Raw genomic sequence first — 23,536 nt, 5'->3', positions numbered from 1 at the left:
CTAAGGATAAACGTAAATACGGTAAAATAGTTATTCACGTCGGCGGTAATGACACCCAGTTACGCCAATCGGAGGTCACTAAAATTAATGTTGCATCGGTGTGTAATTTTGCCAAAACAATGTCGGACTCCGTAGTTTTCTCTGGACCCCTGCCAAATCTGACCAGTGATGACATGTTTAGTCGTATGTCCTCCTTCAATCGCTGGTTGTCTAGATGGTGTCCAGCAAACAACTTTCTGGAGAAAACCTGGTCTGATGAGGAGAGACGGCATCCATCCCACTTTGGAAGGAGCTCTTCTCATTTCTAGAAATATGGACGAATTCATTAGTCATCCAAAAACATGACATCCCAGGGTTGAGACCAGGATGCAGAGTTGTAGTCTTACACACTTCTCTGCGGCTTCCCACCTGATGCTGCCCCCCCCTCAATCAAAAAACACAAAAGGAGCAAATCCTCTTGTGCAAAAAAAATTTAAAACAAAAACTTTAACTGAACAAAAACATCAAACTATTAAATGTGGTTTGCTGAATATTAGATCTCTCCCTTTGAAGTCTCTGTTAGTGAATGATTTGATTTGTGATCATATTGATATATTTTGTCTTACAGAAACCTGGCTGCAGCAGGAGGATCATGTTAGCATTAATGAATCAACTCCCTCTGACTATTTAAATGTTCATGTTCCTCCAACCACAGGTAGAGGAGGAGGAGTGGCAGCTATCTTCAGATCAGGGTTACTAATCAGTCCTAGACCCAAGATTAGTTTTAGCTCTTTTGAATCTCTGATTCTCAGTTTTTCCCACCCAAAGTGGAAATGACAAAAACCTCTTGTGTTTGTTGTTGTGTATCGTCCACCTGGCCCTTATTCTGAGTTTCTGTCTGAATTCTCAGAGTTTTTATCCCAGTTAGTGCTGAGTACAGATAAAGTCATTGTAGTGGGTGACTTTAATATTCATGTAGATGTTGAAAATGACAGCCTAAATATTAACTTTAATTCTATATTAGACTCTATTGGATTTTCTCAAAGTGTTCACAGACCTACTCACTGCCTTAATCATACCATTGACCTTGTGCTGACTTATGGCATTGAGAGTGAACAGTTAACAGTGTTCCCTCATAACCCTGTCTTGTCTGACCATTTTTTAATAACTTTTGAATTTACATTACTTGACTACACGGTTTCTGAGAAGAATTCTACATATAGAAGGTGTCTGTCAGAGAATGCTGTAACCAGATTTAAAGAGTTGATTTCATCATCCTTTTCTTCACTGCCATGTGCAGATATGACACAGGATGGCTACCTAAATTTTACTCCAGTAGAACTTGACTCTCTTGTTGACAGCACTACAGCTTCAATGCGTACAACACTGGACAATGTTGCCCCTCTGAAAAGGAAGGTAATCAGTCAGAAGAGGTTGGTTCCTTGGTATAATTCACAGCTGCGTACGTTAAAGCAGACGGCAAGAAAGCTGGAGAGACAGTGGCGTTCCTCTAATTTAGAAGAGTCTCAATTAGTCTGGAAAGATAGTTTAATAACGTATAAGAAAGCACTTCGTAAAGCTAGAACTGCTTATTATTCATTATTGATAGAAGAGAATAAGAATAATCCCAGGTTTCTTTTCAGCACTGTTGCCAGGCTGACAAAGAGTCCGAGCTCTGTTGAGCCATGTATTCCTTTAACTCTCAGCAGTGATGATTTCATGAGATTCTTCATCAATAAAATTGTTTCTATCAGAGAGAAGATTAATGGAATCCTTCCCATTATTATCACTGATGTATCATCAAGTAGAGCAGCTTTAGAAGTATCTTTAGAACCTGATTTGTATTTAGACAGCTTCTGCCCAGTTGATCTTTCTGAGCTAACAACAGCAATAGTCTCTTCTAAACCATCAACTTGTATGTTAGACCCAATCCCAACCAGACTGTTCAAGGAGGTTTTCCCCTTAATTGACACTTCCATATTGGATTTGATCAATCGGTCTTTGTTGATAGGATATGTACCTCAGACTTTTAAGGTTGCTGTAATTAAACCTTTACTTAAAAAACCTACTCTTGATTCAGAAGTGTTGGCTAATTATCGACCTATATCCAATCTCCCTTTTTTGTCCAAAGTTCTTGAAAAAATAGTTGCAGTTCAACTTTGTGATCATTTACATAGAAATAATCTGTTTGAAGAGTTTCAGTCAGGATTCAGAGTGCATCATAGCACAGAAACGGCACTGGTGAAAGTTACCAATGATCTCCTGTTAGCTTCTGATAGCGGACTTGTTTCTGTGCTTGTCCTGTTGGATCTCAGTGCTGCATTTGATACGATCGATCACAGCATTCTGTTACAGAGACTTGAACATGTTATTGGGATTAAAGGAACTGCATTAGGCTGGTTTAAGTCATATTTATCTGATAGATTCCAGTTTGTTCTTGTAAATGAGGAATCTTCCTCACACGTTGGAGTAAGTCATGGAGTTCCTCAGGGTTCTGTGCTTGGACCGATTCTTTTTACTTTATACATGCTTCCATTAGGTAACATTATCAGACAGCATGGCATAAATTTCCATTGTTATGCTGATGATACTCAGCTGTACTTATCTATGAAACCAGATGAAACCTACAGGTTGGTCAGGCTACAAGCCTGTCTTAAAGACATAAAGACCTGGATGACTCAGAACTGTCTGCTTTTAAATTCAGACAAAACTGAAGTTGTTCTCTTTGGACCTGAGCGCTTCAGGGAGAAATTGTCTAGTTATATAGTTACTCTAGATGGTATTTCCTTGGCTTCTAGTTCTACAGTGAGGAACCTTGGAGTTATTTTTGACCAGAATTTATCATTTGACGCACATATAAAACTGGTTTCTAGGACTGCCTTCTTTCACCTTCGTAATATTGCCAAAATCAGGAACATCCTGTCTCAAGGTGATGCAGAGAAACTAGTTCATGCATTTGTTACTTCAAGATTGGACTACTGTAATTCCTTATTATTGGGCTGTCCCACATATTCTCTGAAAAGCCTCCAGATGATCCAAAATGCTGCAGCCAGAGTTCTGATGAGAACTAACAGCAGAGATCATGTTTCTCCAGTTTTAGCTTCTCTTCATTGGCTCCCTGTTAAATTCAGAATAGAATTTAAGATTCTTCTTCTCACATATAAAGTTCTTAATGACCGAGCTCCATCATATCTTAAAGATTTAATTGTAAGATATTTTCCTAACAGAGCACTTCGCTCCCAAACTGCAGGTTTACTTGTTGTTTGAGTTTCTAAAAGTAGAATGGAAGGTAGAGCCTTCAGTTATCAGGCCCCTCTCTTGTGGAATAAGCTGCCAGTAAATGTCCGGGAAGCAGACACCCTTTCCACTTTTAAGATTAGGCTTAAAACTTTTCTTTTCGATAAAGCTTATAGTTAGGGATGGCTCAGGTGATCCTGAAACATCCCATAGTTAAGCTGCTATAGGCTTAGACTGCTGGGGGACCTCATCTGTCACACCTTTCCTCACTTTGCTCTCTTTTTCCCCCTGTTTAATTTCAAAATTGATTTTATGTACACGTGACATTATTGTGGTTATTAACCTATGTTTCCCTGTTCCAACAGATATCCTTTGAATGGCGTTATGGTGTTTTTCCCCCCTCTTTTCCCTCTTTTCTGTCTTCTCAAACCCCAGCTGGTCGAGGCGGATGGCCACCCTTCCTGAGTCTGGTTCTGCCAGAGGTTTCTTCCTGGTTCTGGTTCTGCCAGAGGTTTCTTCCTGGTTCTGGTTCTGCCAGAGGTTTCTTCCTGTTAAAAGGGAGTCGTTCCTTTCCACAGTTGCCACAGGCACGCTCAGGACGGGAGATTGGACTGAAGACACGTTTCGGTGCAATCTGTTGGTTTCCTTAGCTAGGATATTAATTTTTTGAATTGGCTCTATATGAATTAATTGGATTATGATTACAATGAATTGAATTCCAATTGGCTTGAATTGGACTATATTACTTAAGTGCCTTGAGATGACAATTGTTGTAATCTGGCGCTATATAAATAAAATTGAATTGAATTGAATTGAAGATTAAGATCAGATTTATTTGTCATGCATACATATGAAATTTGTCCTCCGCTTTTAACCCATCCAGGTTGGCACCTGTTGACACACACGTCATAGAGACAGATGCCATACATTGGAGCGGTGGGCAACCATTCACAGCACCCGGGGAGCATGGGTGTACGGTGCCTTGCAAAGGGCACCTCGGCCATGACAAGGTGGTGGACTGACACCCCTCCAGTTATCAGTTTCACCAATCTTTTTTTTTTGAGTGGCGAGAGTGGGAATCGAAACGCCAACATTCCAGTTATTGGATGACCCACTCTAACAACTGAGCCCCTATTTAGGTCTGAATTTTGACATTCTAACACATGAATATGTTTTGTTTTAAACCATTCCATTGTAGCCCTGGCTTTATGTTTAGGGTCATTGTCCTACTGGAAGATGAACCTCCATCCCAGTTGCAAGTCTTTTGCATACTCCAACAGGTTTTCTTCCAAGATTGCCCAGTATTTGGCTCCATCCATCTTTCCATCAGCTCTGACCATCTCCCCTATCCCTGCTGAAGAGAAGCACCCCCGGAGCATGATGCTGCCACCACCATGTTTGACAGTGGGGATGGTGTGTTCAGAGTGATGTGCAGTGTGAGTTTAATGCCACATATAGTATTTTGCATTTAGGCCAAATATTTAAATTTTGGTCTCACCTGACCGGAGCACCTTCTTCCGCATGTTTGCTGTGTCTCCCACATGCCTTCTGGGAAACTGCAAACGGGTTTATGGACCTCTTATGGTTTTCTTTTAACAATGGCTTTTTTCTTGCCACTCTTCCATAAAGACCAGTGGTCGTATTCACAAATCTTACCGCTAGGAGTTCTCCTAACTCGCACTAAAACATTTTACGTAAGAGTTTTTCCTTAAAAGTAACCCTCCCCCCTGAGCTGTCACCTTATCGTGGTGGAGGAGTTTGCGCGCCCCAATGAGTCTGGGAGCTATGTTGCCCGGGGCTTCAAGCCCCTGGTAGGGTCACCCAAGGCAAACAGATCCTAGATGAGGGACAAGACAAAGAACAGCTCAAAAGATTCCTTATGGTCAAAAAGAAATTTGGAGCCAGGCCCGGGGGTGGGGCCCGGCAGCGAGCGCCTGGTGGCCGGGCCTGTGCCCATGGGGCTCGGTCAGGCATAGCCCGAAATCATGACGGGCTCACCACCCGTGGGAGGGGCCAAGGGGGTCGGGTGCCATGTGAGCTGGGTAGCAGCCTTGGCGGTCTGATCCTCGGCTACTGAAGCTAGCTCTTGGGACGTGGAATGTCACCTCTCTGTTCAATTCAATTCAATTCAATTTTATTTATATAGCGCCAGATTACAACAATTGTCATCTCAAGGCACTTAAGTAATGTAGTCCAATTCAAGCCAATTGGAATTCAATTCATTGTAATCATAATCCAATTAATTCATATAGAGCTAATTCAAAAAATTAATATCCTAGCTAAGGAAACCAACAGATTGCACCGAAATGTGTCTTCAGTCCAATCTCCCGTCCTGAGCGTGCCTGTGGCAACTGTGGAAAGGAACGACTCCCTTTTAACAGGAAGAAACCTCTGGCAGAACCAGACTCAGGAAGGGTGGCCATCCGCCTCGACCAGTTGGGGAAGGAGCCGGAGCTGGTGTGCGAGGCTGAGCGGTTCCGGCTAGATATAGTCGGACTCACCTCGACGCACGGCTTGGGCTCTGGAACCAGTCCTCTTGAGAGGGGTTGGACTCTCTTCCACTCTGGAGTTGCCCGTGGTGAGAGGCGCAGAGCAGGTGTGGGCATACTTATTGCCCCCCGGCTGTGTGCCAGTACATTGGGGTTTACCCCAGTGAACAAGAGGGTAGCCTCCCTCCGCCTTCGGGTGGGGGGACGAGTCCTGACTGTTGTTTGTGCCTATGCGCCACACATCAGTTCAGAGTACCCACCCTTTTTGGAGTCTCTGGGGGAGGCACTGGAGAATGCTCCTACCGGAGACTCCCTCGTTCTGCTGGGGGACTTCAATGCTCACGTGGGCAATGACAGTGAAACCTGGAGGGGTGTGATTGGGAGGAACGGCCCCCCCGATCTGAATCAGAGTGGTGTTATGTTGTTGGACTTCTGTGCCAGTCATGGACTGTCCATAACGATTCGATGATCAACTTTGTGGTTGTATCATCGGACTTGCAGCCGTATGTCCTGGACACTCGGGTGAAGAGAGGGGCGGAGCTGTCAACTGATCACCACCTGGTGGTGAGTTGTGGCCGTAAGGTGATCGGTGTCTGTCGTGGCGGCAACCCTCGAACCTGCTGGTGGACACCAGTGGTGAGGGAAGCCGTCAAGCTGAAGAAGGAGTCCTATAGGGCCTTTTTGGCCAGTGGGACCCTGGAAGCAGCTGATAGGTACCGACAGGCCAGACGGGCTGCGGCTTCGGCGGTTGCTGAGGCAAAAACTCAGGCCTGGGAGGAGTTCGGTGAGACCATGGAGAACGATTTCCGGATGGCCTCGAAGAGATTCTGGTCCACCATCCGGCGTCTCGGGGGGGGGGGGGGGGGGGGGGGGGGTGGGGGCTTTGCTGACCTCAACTAGGGATGTTGTGAGTCGGTGGGGGGAGTACTTCGAGGAACTCCTCAATCCTACCAACACGTGCTCGGAAGAGGCAGAGTCGGAGAGCTCAGAGACGGGTTCTCCCATTTCTGGGGCTGAGGTTGCCGAGGTGGTCAAAAAGCTCCTCAGTGGCAAGGCCGGTGGATGAGGTCCGTCCTGAGTTTCTCAAGGCTCTGGATGTTGTAGGGCTGTCTTGGCTGACACGCCTCTGCAGCATCGCGTGGACATCGGGGACAGTGCCTCTGGACTGGCAGATCGGGGTGGTGGTCCCCCTCTTTAAAAAGGGGGACTGGAGAGTGTGTTCCAACTATAGGGGTATCACACTCCTCAGACTCCCTGGTAAGGTCTATTCGGGGGTACTGGAGAGGAGGATCCGTCGGATAATCGAGCCTCGGATTCAGGAGGTGCAGTGGGGCTTTCGTCCTGGCCGTGGAACAGTGGACCAGCTCTATACCCTCGGCAGGATCCTGGAAGGTGAATGGGAGTTCGCCCAACCAGTCTACATGTGTTTTGTGGACTTGGAGAAAGCGTTTGACGGTGTCCCTCGTGGAGTCCTGTGGGGGGTGCTCCGGGAATATGGAGTGCCGGACCCCTTGATAGGGGCTGTTCGGTCTCTGTATGACCGGTGCCAGAGTTTGGTCCGCATTGCCGGCAGTAAGTCGGATACGTTTCCGGTGAGAGTTGGACTCCGTCAGGGCTGCCCTTTGTCACCGATTCTGTTCCTAACTTTTATGGACAGAATTTCTAGGCGGAGCCAGGGCGTTGAGGGTGTCCGATTTGGCGACCTCAGAATCGGGTCTCTTGCAGATTATGTGGTTCTGTTAGCGTCGTCAGGCCGTGACCTTTAGCTCTCACTGGAGCGATTCGCAGTCGAGTGTGAAGCGGCTGGGATGAGAATCAGCGCCTCCAAATCCGAGACTATGGTTCTCAGCCTGAAAAGGGTGGAATACTCTCTCCGGGTCGGAAATGAGATCCTTCCCCAAGTGGAGGAGTTCAAGTATCTTGGGGTCTTGTTCATGAGTGAGGGACGAATGGAGCGTGAGATTGACGGGCGGATTGGTGCGGCGTCTGCAGTGTTGCGGGCACTGCACCAACCCGTCGCTGTGAAGAAGGAGCTGAGCCAGAAGGCGAAGCTCTCTATTTACTGGTCAATCTACGTTCCCATCCTCACCTATGGTCACGAGTTGTGGGTAGTGACCGAAAGAACAAGATGAATACAAGCGGCCGAAATGGGTTTCCTCCGCAGGGTGTCTGGGCTCTCCCTTAGAGATAGGATGAGAAGCTCAGTCATCCGGGAGGGGCTCGGAGTAGAACCGCTGCTCCTCCGCATTGAGAGGAGTCAGATGAGGTGGCTCGGGCATCTGGTTAGGATGCCCCCTGGACGCCTCCCTGGTGAGGTGTGCCGGGCACGTCCCACTGGGAGGAGACCCCGGGGAAGACCCAGGACACGTTGGAGAGACTATGTCTCTCGGCTGGCCTGGGAACGCCTCGGGGTCCCCCCGGAAGAGCTGGAGGAAGTGGCCGGGGACAGGGACGTCTGGGCTTCTCTGCCAAGCTGCTGCCCCCGCGACCCGACCCCTGGATAAGCGGCAGATGATGGTAATTCACAAAGCCGCTGAGACCTACTCATACTAAGGATAAATCACTAAGAATTAACTAGTGACGCACCGATGCTATGGATTACGTCGATTCTTGTGCATAACTGTAGAAGCGCTCGGTACGGTGATTGGTTGATTGAGTGCAGACGGTCTCGCAAAACTCTTCCGCAACATCCCACAAATACGTCCACTAAATCAGCGAAAAACGAGGAAATACCTTAGGCTACAAATGAACTCCTATCAAATAGTTATGGACAGTGCAGTTAGGAGAATATACGCATGATGAGAAGTTTGCGCAGGCTACGATAATGACGTTATGCACATTAAAGACAGAGAGAAAGCAAACAATACAAATACAGCAATTGCATTCAATCATTGAGGTAATTAATTTGCACCCTGCAAATGATCAATTATCCAATGAGCATATTTCCAGCATTTAAACCCTTTAAATATCAGCTGTTCCAAGTCCTCCTTCAAGATGAGTGAAACAAGTGAAGATACTGTCAAACGCAAGCAAAAGCCATAGTGGTCCCAGGACCTCTCCTCTCCCTCCTGCTGCTGGTGCCAGGGGTTCACTAGATGAGGAGAAATTCAGGATGGAGATGCACGTGTTAAAAAGGCAAAAAAAGGTCCTTAAAGTAAAAGAGACTCGTACAACTGAAGATGGAATATTACCGTCTAAAGATTAAAAAAAATGCAACAAAACCAAGAATGAATGTTATCAACTAAACTATTGTGTGTTGATTTGTGTCAAGTTGTTTACCTAAAGTGTGTATTCACAAAGTGATCCCTAAATGCCAGTCCATTCTGTTCCACATGGCCAAATGAAGCATCAATGCCATCATCATCATCATGGTCATCTTCATCCTCATCATCATCTGGCTGTAGAATGTTCCTCTGCTTGCAAAGGTTGTGGAGAAGTGCACATACAGTGATGACTGTACTTGCCCTCTCTGGGCTGAGGCATATTTCGCTGTGCAAGACATGAAAACGACATTTCATCTGCCCAATCCCTCTCTCCACAACACTTTTTTGTGTGCTCTAACATATATGGAGGTAAACAGTAAACAATAAATTTAACTGCCATAAAAGGAATTGATATTTTGTTTATTTCATCTTGATGTAATTTGATGTTTGTTGGCTTGTATTATTTATTGAATTTATTTTGTGCTGATTTGTTAAGTACAAGGTAGGAACCTTGTTCAAGGACTGTGTTGCGCAAGGACACTTAATTGGTGGCAACAATTATCTTTGCCTGTTTTCACCCCTTTTGGGTTTGTGCAGACAGCGAGGTATGTTTATTATTATTATCATTACATTTTGTCACGTGTATGTATAGTTTTTCAGTCTGTGATGTGTTTATTGTGTATTTGTTTTATTTAGTTTGACGGTGGATTGGAATAAATCTATCAGTAATGAAGAACTAATGGCGTGATGTATTTCCTGGAGGGAGTGACAATAAATATGGATTAAAATAAAATAAAAGGCGACAACGACACAATACGATGTTGGGGAGGCCTGGGTGATGGTGGGTCTCAGGCCCGGGCTGCTGCGACTGGTGTGACCGGGTGGTTTGTTTGTTGTTGTTGTTTGTTTGTTTTTGTAGAGGTCCTCCGGGGTGGGGTTGGGTACCTTCTGGGGGGTACAGTAGCTTCCGGAATATGGTCGCTGCAGGCCCCGAGCCTGGTGGACATCAGGCCCTCCTGCCCTGTGTTGGCTCCCAGGTAGCGGGGATGCCTATTGCAGCCAGGCCCTGGCTGCCCTCTCTGGGGGAGAGTAGCTCCCCCGGTGTATATCCCCATACCCCTCTAGCTTCTGGCTCCTGTACACAGCACACACTCACACATGAAGGGTTTTGGGGGCGTGTGTGTTCTGTGGGGTGTAGTGGATGGGGCCATGTAGGTGGTCCCCTTTGGTTGCACTCTGCAGTTCCCCGCCCCTGTTTTAATTACACCTTAGACATTACTACTTACCAAACACACTCACACATACACATTAGGTCTTGGGGGGTGGTTACACTGAGTGGCATCTGGTGGGCGGGGCTCTTTGGGTATGTAGGCTGCCCAGAGGGCCGCGCTCCCAGTTCTACAAGTTTGGCTGCCCCTCAATTTTAATTGCTCACTATTAGAAAATATTGAAGAGCCAGAAGGGTGAGGGGAGGGGTCTTCTTCCCACACCCCTGCTTCCTGGTTGCTGCTCAGGGCGGGAGGGGCCAGGAGGATTAATTAATTGTTCTGCTGGTTCGGGGTCTGTGGTGGCTGGGGGGCTGATGGCCCCCTGGTGTGCCCGCTGCACTACACCCCAGCGGAGTCGAGGGAGGGAGGATGTGTGGATGTGTGGGACGTGAAAGTGTGTGTGGTAATGATTGGGCCTGGATCTGGGACTTGCTGTCGCCTGGCCTGCCTGTGCTTCTCCCGATGGGGGGGCGGCATTGCCTCTCTCCGCTGCTCGCATCTTCACCCACCTGTGGGCACGTCTTGACTCCTAGGGCACTTGGCCAGGGGCGCTGGGGCCTGGCGGGGTCGGTGGGCTGTTGCCCCTGGCTCCCGGAGGGCCTCTGCCCTATGCTTATGGGGGCTCTGTCCGGGGGCTTCCTCTGCAGTCTTCTGGGTGGATGCGTGGTTGTCCCTGCGGTGGGCTTCCTGGGTTCTGTGCTCTGTGGGGGCTGCTGGTGGCCTGGGTCTTGTGGCCCTCTCTGCCTGCTTCTGATTGCTTGGGGGGGCTGTGGATTGTGGCCCTGTACGCTTATACACTCATAACTAAGCACGGTTATCATGTAGGTCCTGTGCCATGGGTGTTGCATGTTCTCACACACACACACACACACATTCATTAGTCCAGTAGCATGGTCGCTAAGCAGTTGATGTATTATCATGTCGTCTCAGGTCATCTATATCCACAGCTGTGTTGTATGCGATTGCCGCTTCTTGTGCTTGTTTTTGTTTGTTTGTGTGTTTGTTTTTTCTCTGCTTGTCTGCTTTCAGGTGCTCCTGGTGGCGCTAAGGCTGGATTCCCCTCAGAGGCCATGGATTGTTGTCTGTTTTGTTTTTTACAGGTGTAGCAGCTGGTTGTCTGGTTTTTGTTTCTATTTTTCTTCTGTTTCCTCTTCTTTCCTCTTCTTCTTTCCTTGTCCCCCGGTCCGGTTCAGTTCTATTACATGTTATATATTGTAAACAGAAATAAATAAATGGGCATCAAGGGGAGCTTTACATTTATAAAACATCCCTTGGCAAAGCAAATCTGTTTGGCATCAAAGGTATTCAGACTACAATTCTGCTGCCATAATGCTGAACAGGACAAGGGAAAAAAAAAAAAAAAAAAGAATGTTAAAATTTGCATCAAAAACAACCTGCGTGTTAATGGAGTGGGCTTTCTTTCGATTGACAAACACATCATCGTCTATTGATTGATTGCCATAAAGTTGTCTTAATTTGATCCTAAAATCACCAGTTAGGAGCTACTTTTAGCCCTAAGATCCTTTGTGAATATGGCCACAGATTCTTGCAGTGCACGCCCAATAGTTATCCTGTGGACAGATTCCCCCACCTGAGCTGTGGATCTCTGGAGTTCGTCCAGAGTCACCATGGACCTCTTTGCTGCATCCCTGATCAGTGCTTACCTTGTTCGGCCTGTAAGTTTAGGTGGGTGGCCGTGTCTCAATAGGTTTGCAGTTGTGCCGTACCTTTTCCATTTCCGGATGATGGATTGAACAGTGCTCCATGAGATGTTCAAAGCTTGGGGAATGTTTTTATAACCTAACCCTGCTTTAAACTTCTCCACAACTTTATCCCTTCATGATGCTGTTTGCTCCCCAATATTCTCTTAACAAACCTCTGAGACCATCACAGAACAACTGTATTTTTTACTGAAATTAGATTACTGAGTATTCTGAGTAATCTCAGAGTAGTGAGATAACATTACACAAAGGTTCACTCTATTTAGTCATGAAGTCAACATTCGATCATTTTGAAATCAGGCAACCTCTAAAAGCAACTGGGTGCCCTCAGAGAAAAGGGGGCTGAGTACTTTTGCACACCGCACTTTTCAGTTTTTTATTTGTAAAAAAAAAAAAATTAATTAATGTATAATTTAAATTGTATTTCACAAGTGTGTGCCACTTTGTGTTGGTCTTTCACATAAAATCCCAATAAAATATATTTATGTTTGTGGCCGTAATGTGACAAAATGTGGAGGAGTTCAAGGGGTGTGAATACTTGCAAGCCAATGTGGATAGATTATAGCTCCCAGAGATATCAAATTAACTAAAATCCAAGTTAGTTACATCCATTAAAAAAATTTTAATTAGGGACACCAACAGTTCCCATTGAATCTTCTATTCAATTCAGTTCCCCGTCTTGAGCATGCACAAAGTGACCGCAGGTGGCAGGAAAACTTGTGATTTTAGGAAATATACACAGTTTTAAACATAAGAAAACAGGTATATCATGTACAAAATATTATGGATGAATCAAAAGTAAGAGTGATATGTTTATCGTGGAAAATGGTCCTCTCATTCCTTTGCTCATCCTCGTAATCTCCAATGAGAATGTAAAACTCCATTTCCTTTTTTTCTGCCCAAGTTTTCTTTGTGTATATTGAAATTTTTTTATTTTGTGGTACATTTTTGAGACAGCACTGTATACCAGTTTAGAGGTCAAGGAAATCTGTTGAAAAAAAAGAACATTGGCATTGACTGTGTAATGTACAGAGTGCATGAATATTAGTTCATGTATTTATTTTCATGTCTTTAACAAAACTGACAACAAAGCAAGCAGTCTGGTTCAGCTCCTGGCCTCCTGTTTCTCATCTTTGCTCGTCAAGACGCCTTCTTAAGGATCTGCAAGAGCAACAAGTCTTCGCCAGATTGTCTCAGTGCTACAGTGGTAATCTGGCTGAATTCTGTGCTTCCTTCTTAGAAAATCCTATGTTTATCTACCTTGTTCTCTTGTGTTCTCAGTGTCTGTTCCTCCATTGCTCGCCTTGCTCTGAATCCCAAGTTAAAGGATTTAGCATTCTCCTGTGGATTCTGAGACACGTGCATGCTCACCCCACCCTCTTGACTCAGTTCCTTCTGAACGACAGCCAACATCCTCCCCTCCACTGTGGAACTCTACCTGGACCCATGCCTTTACCTGGATAAATTACTCTCTCTGATCCTCACTAACCATCTCCCTCTCCTCTCAGAGTCACCTGTTCCTATGGTCCACTCTCCAGCTCACCTATATTTAAATAAACCTTGTCTTTTACTCAAATCTCAGCGTCAGCGTCTGCTCTTGTGGCACCCTCTATACTTTCATTACCCCCTACCCGAACCAGGGTTTGAATCTCATTCCTACTTATCTTTACCTCTTCTATTTCTACCCCCTACCCGAACTAGGGTTTAAATCCTCACTATGACTGTTGTGTAGTTGGTGAGAGGCTGGGGTTGCTTGTGGTTGTGGAAAAAAGGTGGTTGTTGTGGTATGAGGAGCAGTGATGGCTGACATTAGGGGAGTGAATCTGGGACGCCAGTGATCACTGTCTAGCTTTCTGGAGGTGTCGTGGGCCACACTAGACAAAACACTGATGAAAGCAGGTTCCCACCTGATGACCCCAATGACATGTTGGTCAGCACTGCTCAATGGTCGATATAGGAATTATAGGGAATTATTCACTGAGTTTGATTTCTTGTGTTTACCTTGAATTCAAATCTAGCCGAGCTAGTGACTGTTGTGAATAGGGCAGCTGCCAACAAGGGAAAGATCATGTGACAGATTGGAAAGACAGCTGACTGGAGGCAAAGACCCCAAATGTGCTGCCATGGACTAGCAATCCATGATAGCAGTAGCAAGGCCAAGCAGTTTTTTTACATCCAGCATAACCTACAAGCAAATTAAGGAGAATGCCCCTAGGGTCAGGAAGAGTAGGGGTGGAGGATGACTCATGGGCAGAGATGGCAACTGACACGGGAACGGACATGAATATGAGGTAGAGATGTGACTCAGTGAAGGATAGGGGCACGGACCTATTCTCTAGGGCTAGAACTGGGCAGAATAGTTCTCAGAGCAAAGAGAGTGTAGCTGGAGAAAATAAAAGTGGTAGGCTAGAGGGAAAAAAGCTTCAGGTTTGTCCTTGTGGCTAACAGAAAGTAACGTCAGTTAGAGGGCTTAAAATGCATCAGGGTTAAGGTTAGAAATTGGAGAGATGGAGAAATTGGTTAAGGAAAGAAGAATCTTAAGAAAGCAGTGGAAAGGAGCAACAGAGGAAGAGAGAGAGGGAATTAATGTTTTGCAGGAAGAATTGAGAAGATGGCTAGCAATACTCAGAAGGGCTGAATATCTCAGGAAAAAGAGAATAAAGAAAGAATTTGTAAGGACTGCGTTTTAGTCAGTTCCGGATGATCTCTCTCCTAAATGTAGAGGGGAAGATTTTCTTTAGTGTAGTTGCTTAGAGAATAGCTAGTTATTTAGAAAGGAATAGCTCAATAGATACTACTGTGCAGAAGGCAGGAATATCAGGTTTTACAGGGTGTTTAGAGCACAATAGCAGGATTTGGTATCAGATTCAGTCAGCCAAGAGTGAGAAAAAAGATTTGTTATATTTCTGGATCTAGCAAATGCATTTGGTTCAGTGCTACACAGCCTTATTTGGAAAGTGTTTGATTATTTTAGAGTACCTGTAGTTGTTGTTAACTTAGTAAGAGCATATTTCCAGGATATCAGACTGTGCTTAAGTACAGCAGGTTTCACAACAGGTTGGCAGAGGCTACAAATAGGTATTATGGCAGGGAGTACGATTTCTCCATTAGCATTTACAATGGCGATGGAGATAATTATTAGAGCTTCCAAGTGGGTTGTAGGTGGAGAGAGACGTCAGGATGGCATGCAACTTACACCAGTTAGAGCCTACATGGATGATATGACGTTGGTGACTACAACAGTACCATCTAAGAAGAGAATACTTGTGAGACTTAATAAAAATCTAAAGTGGGCTGGTATTAAAAAAAATCCAACCAAGTAAGTGTAGAAGTATCTAAATTAGAAAAAAATCCAATAATTAGGGAAAAGGCAGTAAAGACTTTAGGTAGGTGGTACCAGGCAGACTTAAATGATGCAGAGCAGGCAGTGCAGTTTCGGAAAGCTGTTGCTGAGGAACTGGATATAATAGATGAATCAGGGTTTCCAGGAAAGTTGAAGCTGTGGTGTCTGCAGTTTGGATTGTTTCCTCGGTTGTTGTGGCCACTGTCTGTGTATGAGATTCCATTATCTGTCTCTGAAAAACTGGAAAGATTAGTTAGCTTTTATATTAGGAAGTGGCTAGGTGTTCCTAGATACTTAAGTACTGTGGCACTGTATGGGAGATACATACTCCAGCTCCCAGTATGTAGTCTAATACAGGAATTTAAATGTACTAAAGTTAGAGCTCTTGTTAGCTGGGAGTAAAGATGCGTAGTTAGTAAGGTGGTTCCAAACTCAACAAAGCGGAGGACATGGAATCCAAGAATGGCAGCTCAGGAGGCAGTTGCAACTCTTAGACATACAGGGATTGTAGGTAATGTTCGAATAGGCTGGGGAGGCTTGGGGCTTGGCCCTGGCAAACCGGTGTGGAGTAGAGCAGGTCCCAAGGAGAAGAGAAAGCTAGTTGTTGAGCAGGTTCGTAGATAGGAGGAAATGGGGTACAAAGGAAGTGGCTCAGGCAAAGCAGGGACAGTGGTTGAATTTGGAAGGTGTAGAAAAGAAAAAGCTTAGTTGGAAAGAGCTGTGGAGTATGGCGGAAAGGAGTATTAGATTTTTGATAGGGGCAATATATGATGTATTGCCAACTCGTCAGAACCTAAAACTCTGACTAAATGGAGACCCGTTATGTTCGTCATGTTCAGGTACTGCAACTCTTAAGGCATATTTTGTCAAGTTGTAAGGTTAGTTTGTCACAAGGCCGGTATACGTGGCGACATAACCAAGTATTAAGAAGCTTAGCTGCAGGTATTGAAGATAAATGAAGGCAGGTGAATTTAGGAGGGTCAAAGGCGAAGAGAGTGGCAATACAATGAGGGGGAGAAAGCTTAGAGGATGCTTGTGATTGGGAGATGCAAGTAGATTTAGGAGATACGTTTGTTGTTCCCCATAAAATAGCCTCTACAAATCTAAGGCCTGATATAGTCTTGTGGTCTAGGAGTAGAATGAGAGTCTATTTCATAGAGCTAATTGTTCCTTTGGAGGAATTAATTGCAGAAGCATATGAAAGAAAAAAGCTTAGGTGTGTGGAGTTGGGGGCAGACGCAGAGCAGCGAGGATGGAAAGTTTTGCCCAGTGGAAGTAGGATGTAGAGGATTTGTTGCAAAGTCCGTTGTCTCACTGTTGAGGGAGTTAGGTATAAGTGGACAGAGTGTGAGGAAAATAGTGAAGGAAGTGTAAACAGATAAGACATATACTAAAGCTTTAAAGTCAATAAAAAGATATAAAAAATTTGCAAATATAGGAATCTACTATGTGTTGCTAGGAGTAGCAGCTTAAATTACTGTATAAGTTGTGGTATGTATAACTTATGTATAAGTTAGGCTGTGGTTATGCAAAATGGCAATATGGTAATGGCAGCAAAAGAACATCTGTATGATGTATGTGTGACGTTGACAGGGCAGGGAGGGGGTGGGGGTTTCAGCTCCTGTCAGTCTTGAGGATATGGCTGAGGGGAGTGAGGAGAAAGAATGTAGTTTCCTGACAGCTTGGTGTACAAAGCTGAGTCTGGTAGTGCGGCAACAGAGGCTCCTATATCTTCTTCCAGAGGGTAGGAGGCTGAACAGTCTGTGTGCGGAGTGGCTGGTGTCGCTCGCAATCGAGGTTGCTTTCTGGGTGAGGCGGGTGGTGTATGTGTCTTGCAGGGAGGGGAGTGGGCACCTGTGTTCTCCATGCATTGCAGTGCTTTCCTGCTGTATTCAGTGTAGCTACCGCCCCAAATAGTGATGCAGCTGGGCAGGATACTTTCAATGGTGCCCCTGTAGAATGTGTTCTGTATGGGTATGGGAGCTTTCGCTCTCTTGAGTTAGCTGGGAAGTAAATGCATCACTGGGCTTTCTTTGCCAGTGATGCAGAGTTAGGGCCCCAGGAGAGGTCCTCACTGATGTTCACCCCCAGGAATTTGGTGCTGCTCACTCGCTCCACAGCAGCACCATCGATGGTCAGTGGCGGGTGTTCAGTGTGGCTCCTTTTTTGTTTGTTTGTTGTTTTTGTTTTCACCCCTTGTCCTGTACAGCATTATGGCAGCAGAATTGTAATCTGAATACTGTTTATGCCAAACAGATTTGCTTTGCCACGGGAAGCTTTATGAATGTAAAACTCTTCTTGATGCCCATCAACTGCCCATTTATTTATTTTTGTTACAATACTTAATATGTAATAGTGCTGAACCAGACCAGGGGACAGGGAAAGAGGAAGAGAAAAGAAAACGAAATGGAACAGAAATAGAAACAGACAAACAACGAAAAACCAGACAACCAGCTGCTACACCTGTAAAAACAAAACATAAGACAATCCACGGCCTCTGTGGGAAATCCAGCCTTAGCGCCACCAGGAGCACCTGAAAGCAGACAAGCAGAGAAAAAACACACACAAGAAAACACAAGTAGCTGCTATCACATACAACACAACTGTGGATATAGATGACCTCAAACCACAGGGTAACACAACAACTGATTAACGAGCATGCTATTGGGCTAATGAATGCGTGTGTGTGTGCATGAACCTGCCATACGCATGGCACATCCGACATGATAACCATGCTTAGTTATGAGTGTATAAGTGTATAGTGTGTATCCACAACCCCCCACAGCAATCAGAAGCAGGAGGAGAGGGCCACAAGACCCAGGCCACCAGCTGCCCCCACAGAGCACAGAACCCAGGAAGCCCACCACAGGGACAACCACGCATCCACCTAGAAGACTGCAGAGGAAGCCCCCAAACCCCCTGGCAGAGGCCCCACCCAATACCCAAGAGGGCCAGACAGCCAAGCACAGCGGGCCAGCGCATGCCCTAGTGCCCCTGGTCAAAGGCCCCTGGCCAAGGGCCCCAGGAGTTAAGACGTGCCCACAGGTGGGTGAAGCCGCGAGCAGAGGCAACGTTCCCCCCATCAGGAACAGAACAAGCAAGCCAGAGGACAAGTCGCAGACCCAAGCCCAGTTACCACATAATCAGATAAGGAAAAAATAAAATAAATAAATCAATTCCTAAAAACAATTAAAAAATATAATAATAGTAAAAAATAAAATAAATAAACACACACTCAAACAGCACATGCATCCACTCCTGTTCCCCTTCCCTCAACTCCCGCTGCGCCACACCCCAGCGGGCACATCCACTACACCCCGCAGAACACACACGCCCCCAAAAAAAGTGTGTGCTGTGTACAGGAGCCTGAAGCTAGAGGGGTATGGGATATAGACTTGGGGTGAGAAGCTCCCCTGGACAGAAGGCGGAAAAGCACCGCCCCACCCCACTGCACGCCTCAACATCTAAAAAAAACAACAACAACCTGCGGACACATCGGAGGTCCCACAACAACCAGCCCAAACACCAGGACCTGCACCAACCCACCCACACTGTGGCGTGCCCAGGGCAATGCATACCCCCCAGGCACAGGCATAGCAACCCCCGGGCCGCAAGACAGCGCCCAGACACCAGGCCCAGCACCACCACCCATGCCAGAGCAGCCCTGCCACCCGACCCAGAGCCAGTGGCCACCCCAGGGCCCCTAAGTGACCCCGTCCCACGCCGCAAGACAGCTCCACCCGCAAGCCCCCAAAACTGTCCTCCAGGCCTGACACATAGTCCCCCCCAACAATAATCAACCTGGTCCCCATGACCCGAGAGACCACCAGACGCCCATATTCAAAAGGTTGACCTCCTTCCTGTAGTGGGACTCATCGTTCTTAGTGATGAGACCCACCAGAGTGTTATCGTCCACAAAGTTCACCATGTGATTGGTGCTGTAGGTTGGTGTGGAGTCGTGAGTCAGCAGGGTGAAGAGCAGGGGACTGAGCACACAGCCTTGCGGGGCCCCTGTGCTGAGCGTGATGCTGATCGAGTGTTGTTGTCGACTCTTATTGCTTGTGGTCTGTCACAGAGGAAGTCCAGCACCCAATTGTAAAGGGAAGTGTTAAGCCCCAGCTAGTCCAGTTTAGTTGTTGTGGGATTATGGTATTGAAAGCTGAACTAAAGTCTATGAAAAGCATTCTCACATATGAGTCTGCCTTTTCCAGGTCGGTGAGGGCTGGGTGGAGAGCGGAGCAGATAGTGTCCATTCAGTTGTCATCATGTGCCAGCAAATCCTCCCAGCCTCACACACTCTCTTCCAATTGCACCATTTACAATGTCTTCCAATTCTGCTAAAGCAGCCATTGTTTTTAATGATATGCATTGCACCACTTTGCGCATGCTTTTATATCCACTTGTGTAATTGCAGACACATGGGTGTCTTAATTGTTTATTAGTGATAATTGGTCATGTCTCAGATGTGCACATCACTCAGTGTGAGGACAAATTGTGTTCACATGTATTTATTATTACAGTTTCCCAACATCACCTCTTAAGTGTCGCCAAAGAATCAACAGCTGTATATAAATATCCGGGAACATGAGTTAGGACAGGCAGGTTAGCGGACAAAATACTGTTGAGGGTAGTAAAAATGGGTCGCAACCAATTGTTGTCTGTACATCTCGTTCAAGTGTGAGGTGTGTGCCGCCATAGCGAAACTGAGGAGAACTGTCAAATTGGACACAAATATGGCTGCGGTCAGTACCATGAATATATGTCTATGGGAGGCAGCCTGAGAGTGGAGCTTGCAACGGAAGCAGCCTTACACTGGAGGTCTGCAGCCAGACCCCTTTAAGATCCCGCGGTAAACTCTGTGTATAAAGGAAACAACAACAAAAAGCTTACTTTGTTTTATGTATTTAGCTTTTATCCAAAGTGACTTACAGGTAGGGTAAGGGGGTCTTGCCTAAGGACCCCTACTGGAGGTAATACCTTTCATGCAGGGGATTTGAACCCAGGTTACTTACATGAAAGGTGGCAATCTTACCACCACTCTATCACAGTCCCTTTGCTTCTCTGGGGTTATAGGCGAATCCTTGCTTTTTCTTCTGTTGCTTTTACAACAGTAAACAATGGTAACCGAGGTGGAGCAGCTGTATTTGCATTTGGAGCTCATCAATATAGAAGAACATATGCTTATAGTGCAAATGTTGAAATGCAGGCAACAGAGAAGACGTTAGCGGAGGTGTACGACCACTAAATTGTCGAGGCTGGGAACAGGAGAATTTACAACACCGGTTCACCCACTGAGGGACCTGGATGAACAAATGCACTTTTGATATTTTCAAATGTCAACGGGCCGATTTGACGAGCTTCTTCGCCGTATACAGCCATTAAGACCACAAAAAGCAACTGCCGAAAATGACGTACTGAGCTGACCAATCAGAGCCCTTGCGGTCCGCGTCAACGTGACTCATAGTTTTTTAGAGGTGCGCGTCAGGCTATGGCGTAGGGGTCCACGTCAACTACACCGTCGACGTGACGCAGAAGCATAAACTAGGCTTTACGCGTCACAGCTGTTGGGCGCACTCTCATTGACTAGAGTGGCAGCGATCAGCAACGGTGACCGTGGCACAGACGTTATGCAGCCTTTATGTCCCTGGTGGAATTTGGGCTAAGTCGCTTTGGATAAATGTGTCTAAATGAATAAACATAATTGCTCAGTCTCATTCTGAATGGGGAAAGAGCCCAGCCGAGCTCCCCTCCTCCTGTTCCTGTTCCTACTCCAGAGGGAGCTCAGTTGGGCAATGGGCACTAAAAGCGCTTTAGCACTACAAGCCACATTCACCCATTCAACGACACATTCATACAGCACATCTTAATCTATACTGTGTTTTCAAGGTGTCTTTTCCAAACAGGTCCTATGTTCGACTCGCTCTACTGTATAAAATGAATATTCAAATTTCTATCCATTGCACCACTGTACATTCCAGTGGCGGCTGGTGAAACAATTCTTGGTGGGGCTGATTCCATTTCCCTGCCTCGTCCAGTATAAGAATTCAAATCAACAGTCAGAGGATGACTACAATTTAACAGTAATGATTTAATCTCATCAAAATCACCAGTTTCACAGATAAAGTCAATTCATAATTTTCAGTTGTATGATACTAGATAAATAAGGATCTCACCAAATTCGGTGGAACATGCACATCGCTCGTGAAGCTCGCTATCATCCCACTGATTTACCAGGCTGCACAAGCCTTTTTCTTAACCTGAAATCTGCTGCTGGGGCGCTATTTTCAGCGCCCCAAGACCATAAAATTCTACGACACTGATTGGCCAAATATTTATTCATTTGCCCTGGCAACAGTACATGATTGGTTGTTTGACTGCACTGCTGGGGCGCTGGTCAGAGCGCCCCATGACAGAAACTGTCTGTCTGTGGAAATTCACTGGTGCATGAATGTCAGTAGGTGGGAAATGTAGTGTATATAATTCATATTGCATGGAGGCACACACTAATGTGTAAACCGACATTTTTAACTGAATTTGTAAAAATATATATAGTTACATTTCCCCTCCTCTTGGGCTGGGTGCCACTGGTACATTCTGTGTATATTGTAAATCTTCCCTCACTGCACTACTATACTACTGACCTTCCGATTGGCAGGTGACTGCTCTTCCTCCTGAGCCACAGCCACCCAATACATCATTTAACTGCTCCCAAAGTTTTTCGATTAGATCAGAAAAAGCCACGCTCCAACTAATGCTTTTTTTTTTTTTGTATTTATTCTGGCAGCAATAAACAAATCTTCTCATATCACTGGACATGACCAGCAATCACCGTGGAAAAACTAAAGAAAAGACAAACATACCTTTTATCAGTAAACTAATTCACAAGAAACCAAAATATACAATAAAATAAAATACAATTACCGTGTGCACCTTCCGACCAAACATTCAGGTGTGGTTAGTCCATTTTCATTGCATTTACTTCGCCTTTAGCATGAGCTGTTTTGCCGCGTTCATGCGGGCTCAATTTCTAGTCCTCTCTTATCTACGCGGAAGCACATGCCCCTGCACTCCGCTTAACAAGCATGTGAACAGCGCATGCACATGCAATCCCATTCTACACCACAAGAGGTCAGTGGTGGAACACAGAATAACGGCTAAACATTTCTTCAACTTAAATACAGATAATATTCACAAATAAAAACATTTTCTGAGACAGCTACACATCATATTATTCTACAGGTACTACTTATGCACTTCTGGTTAGATACAATCTGCATTTTGTGCAATTAGTTCAATATAATCTAAAAACTCTTGCCTAAAAATTTTAACCCACAGTTTTTGGGATAAAATATCCTAGCTGTCTTCGACAGGCTAGACCATCTCATGTCCATGGCGTCCCCTGAATTAGAATTTAGAACACAGCCACAAAGTGAACGCAGGTTTCCATGGAGACTCAGGGGAGGGGTTATACTGACCGGATACGGTTACTGCAGTGCCAGCAGATAGTGAAAGGGAGGCAGATGTGATTTCAATTTCAAATAATTTATTATTTCGTGAGTTAACCTGCAATTTGACGTGTTGAATGCGTTGATCGTTGGGATTAGAGGAGAGACTGCTGGTAGCATGACTGGAGTGCGCAGTTTGAGGATGGACTGGTTTTGAAACATCGCTCCGGCCTAGAGGAGGCAGTTGGCTGAGGGACTGAGCGGTCCTGCCCCCTGCAATGATAGCCTTCAGCGTTAGCGAGAAAACCGTCGCTGGCGACACTGGCCATGGAAGGCAATTATGAATATCCTTGATTATTATTTGGGTTTCAGTATGCCAGACCGGTGGTGCTTCTTGAAGCGCTCGGTTGCCCGATAATAACGACGTGAGCCTGCTTTTCCCATCTGGAAATTTCTTTGTACAGAAAAGCTGGCCAGCTAGCATCACTAGCTTTTTTTGCCTTTTCTGCGCTGCATTTCTGAGCTTGGATGGAAGAGCTTTTTCCAAGACCACACCACTGACATTTATGGCTATCAATTCGAGAACCTTTTAACCCTTAAAGGTATTCTATGGAATTGATATCGGCGGAAGAGAAGCAGGGCTAAGCCAAAATGATGAATTGGAGGCGACTGCTTCGAATCTCCAACCGATCATTTCTGGCCTTCATATTCTTCTTCTCTATGTCTACCACCTGTCTCTACTTCATATATGTTGCCCCTGGAATAGGTTAGTACACACTGGTCACACATTAAACGCTTTACATGGTAACAGTTAATTGAATAAATCTGGATTGTCTCTTCACATTAACACG

At 45.6% G+C, this 23,536-nt stretch overlaps 2 protein-coding genes across 4 annotated transcripts in view; one reads left to right on the top strand and one right to left on the bottom strand.

The window, feature by feature from the left end:
• cpt2 (carnitine palmitoyltransferase 2) overlaps window positions 1-23,536 on the bottom strand; it is a 397,454-nt gene that overhangs the window by 37,190 nt on the left and 336,728 nt on the right. The window lies entirely within an intron of this gene.
• Window positions 22,723-23,536, top strand: part of b4galt6 (UDP-Gal:betaGlcNAc beta 1,4- galactosyltransferase, polypeptide 6) — a 68,868-nt gene continuing 68,054 nt past the window's right edge. For all 3 annotated transcript variants that reach the window (XM_072390263.1, XM_072390261.1, XM_072390262.1), the window contains exon 1: window positions 22,723-23,451. In XM_072390263.1, coding sequence (XP_072246364.1) covers window positions 23,337-23,451 — 115 coding nt within the window. In that variant the 5' untranslated portion in view covers window positions 22,723-23,336. The remainder of the gene's footprint in view (window positions 23,452-23,536) is intronic.

Source organism: Leuresthes tenuis, unplaced genomic scaffold (assembly GCF_036924035.1).
Source record: "Leuresthes tenuis unplaced genomic scaffold, fLeuTen1.0.hap1 SCAF_7, whole genome shotgun sequence".
NCBI classification, from domain to species: Eukaryota; Metazoa; Chordata; class Actinopteri; order Atheriniformes; family Atherinopsidae; genus Leuresthes; species Leuresthes tenuis.
This window is presented reverse-complemented; position numbering and strand designations above follow the sequence as displayed.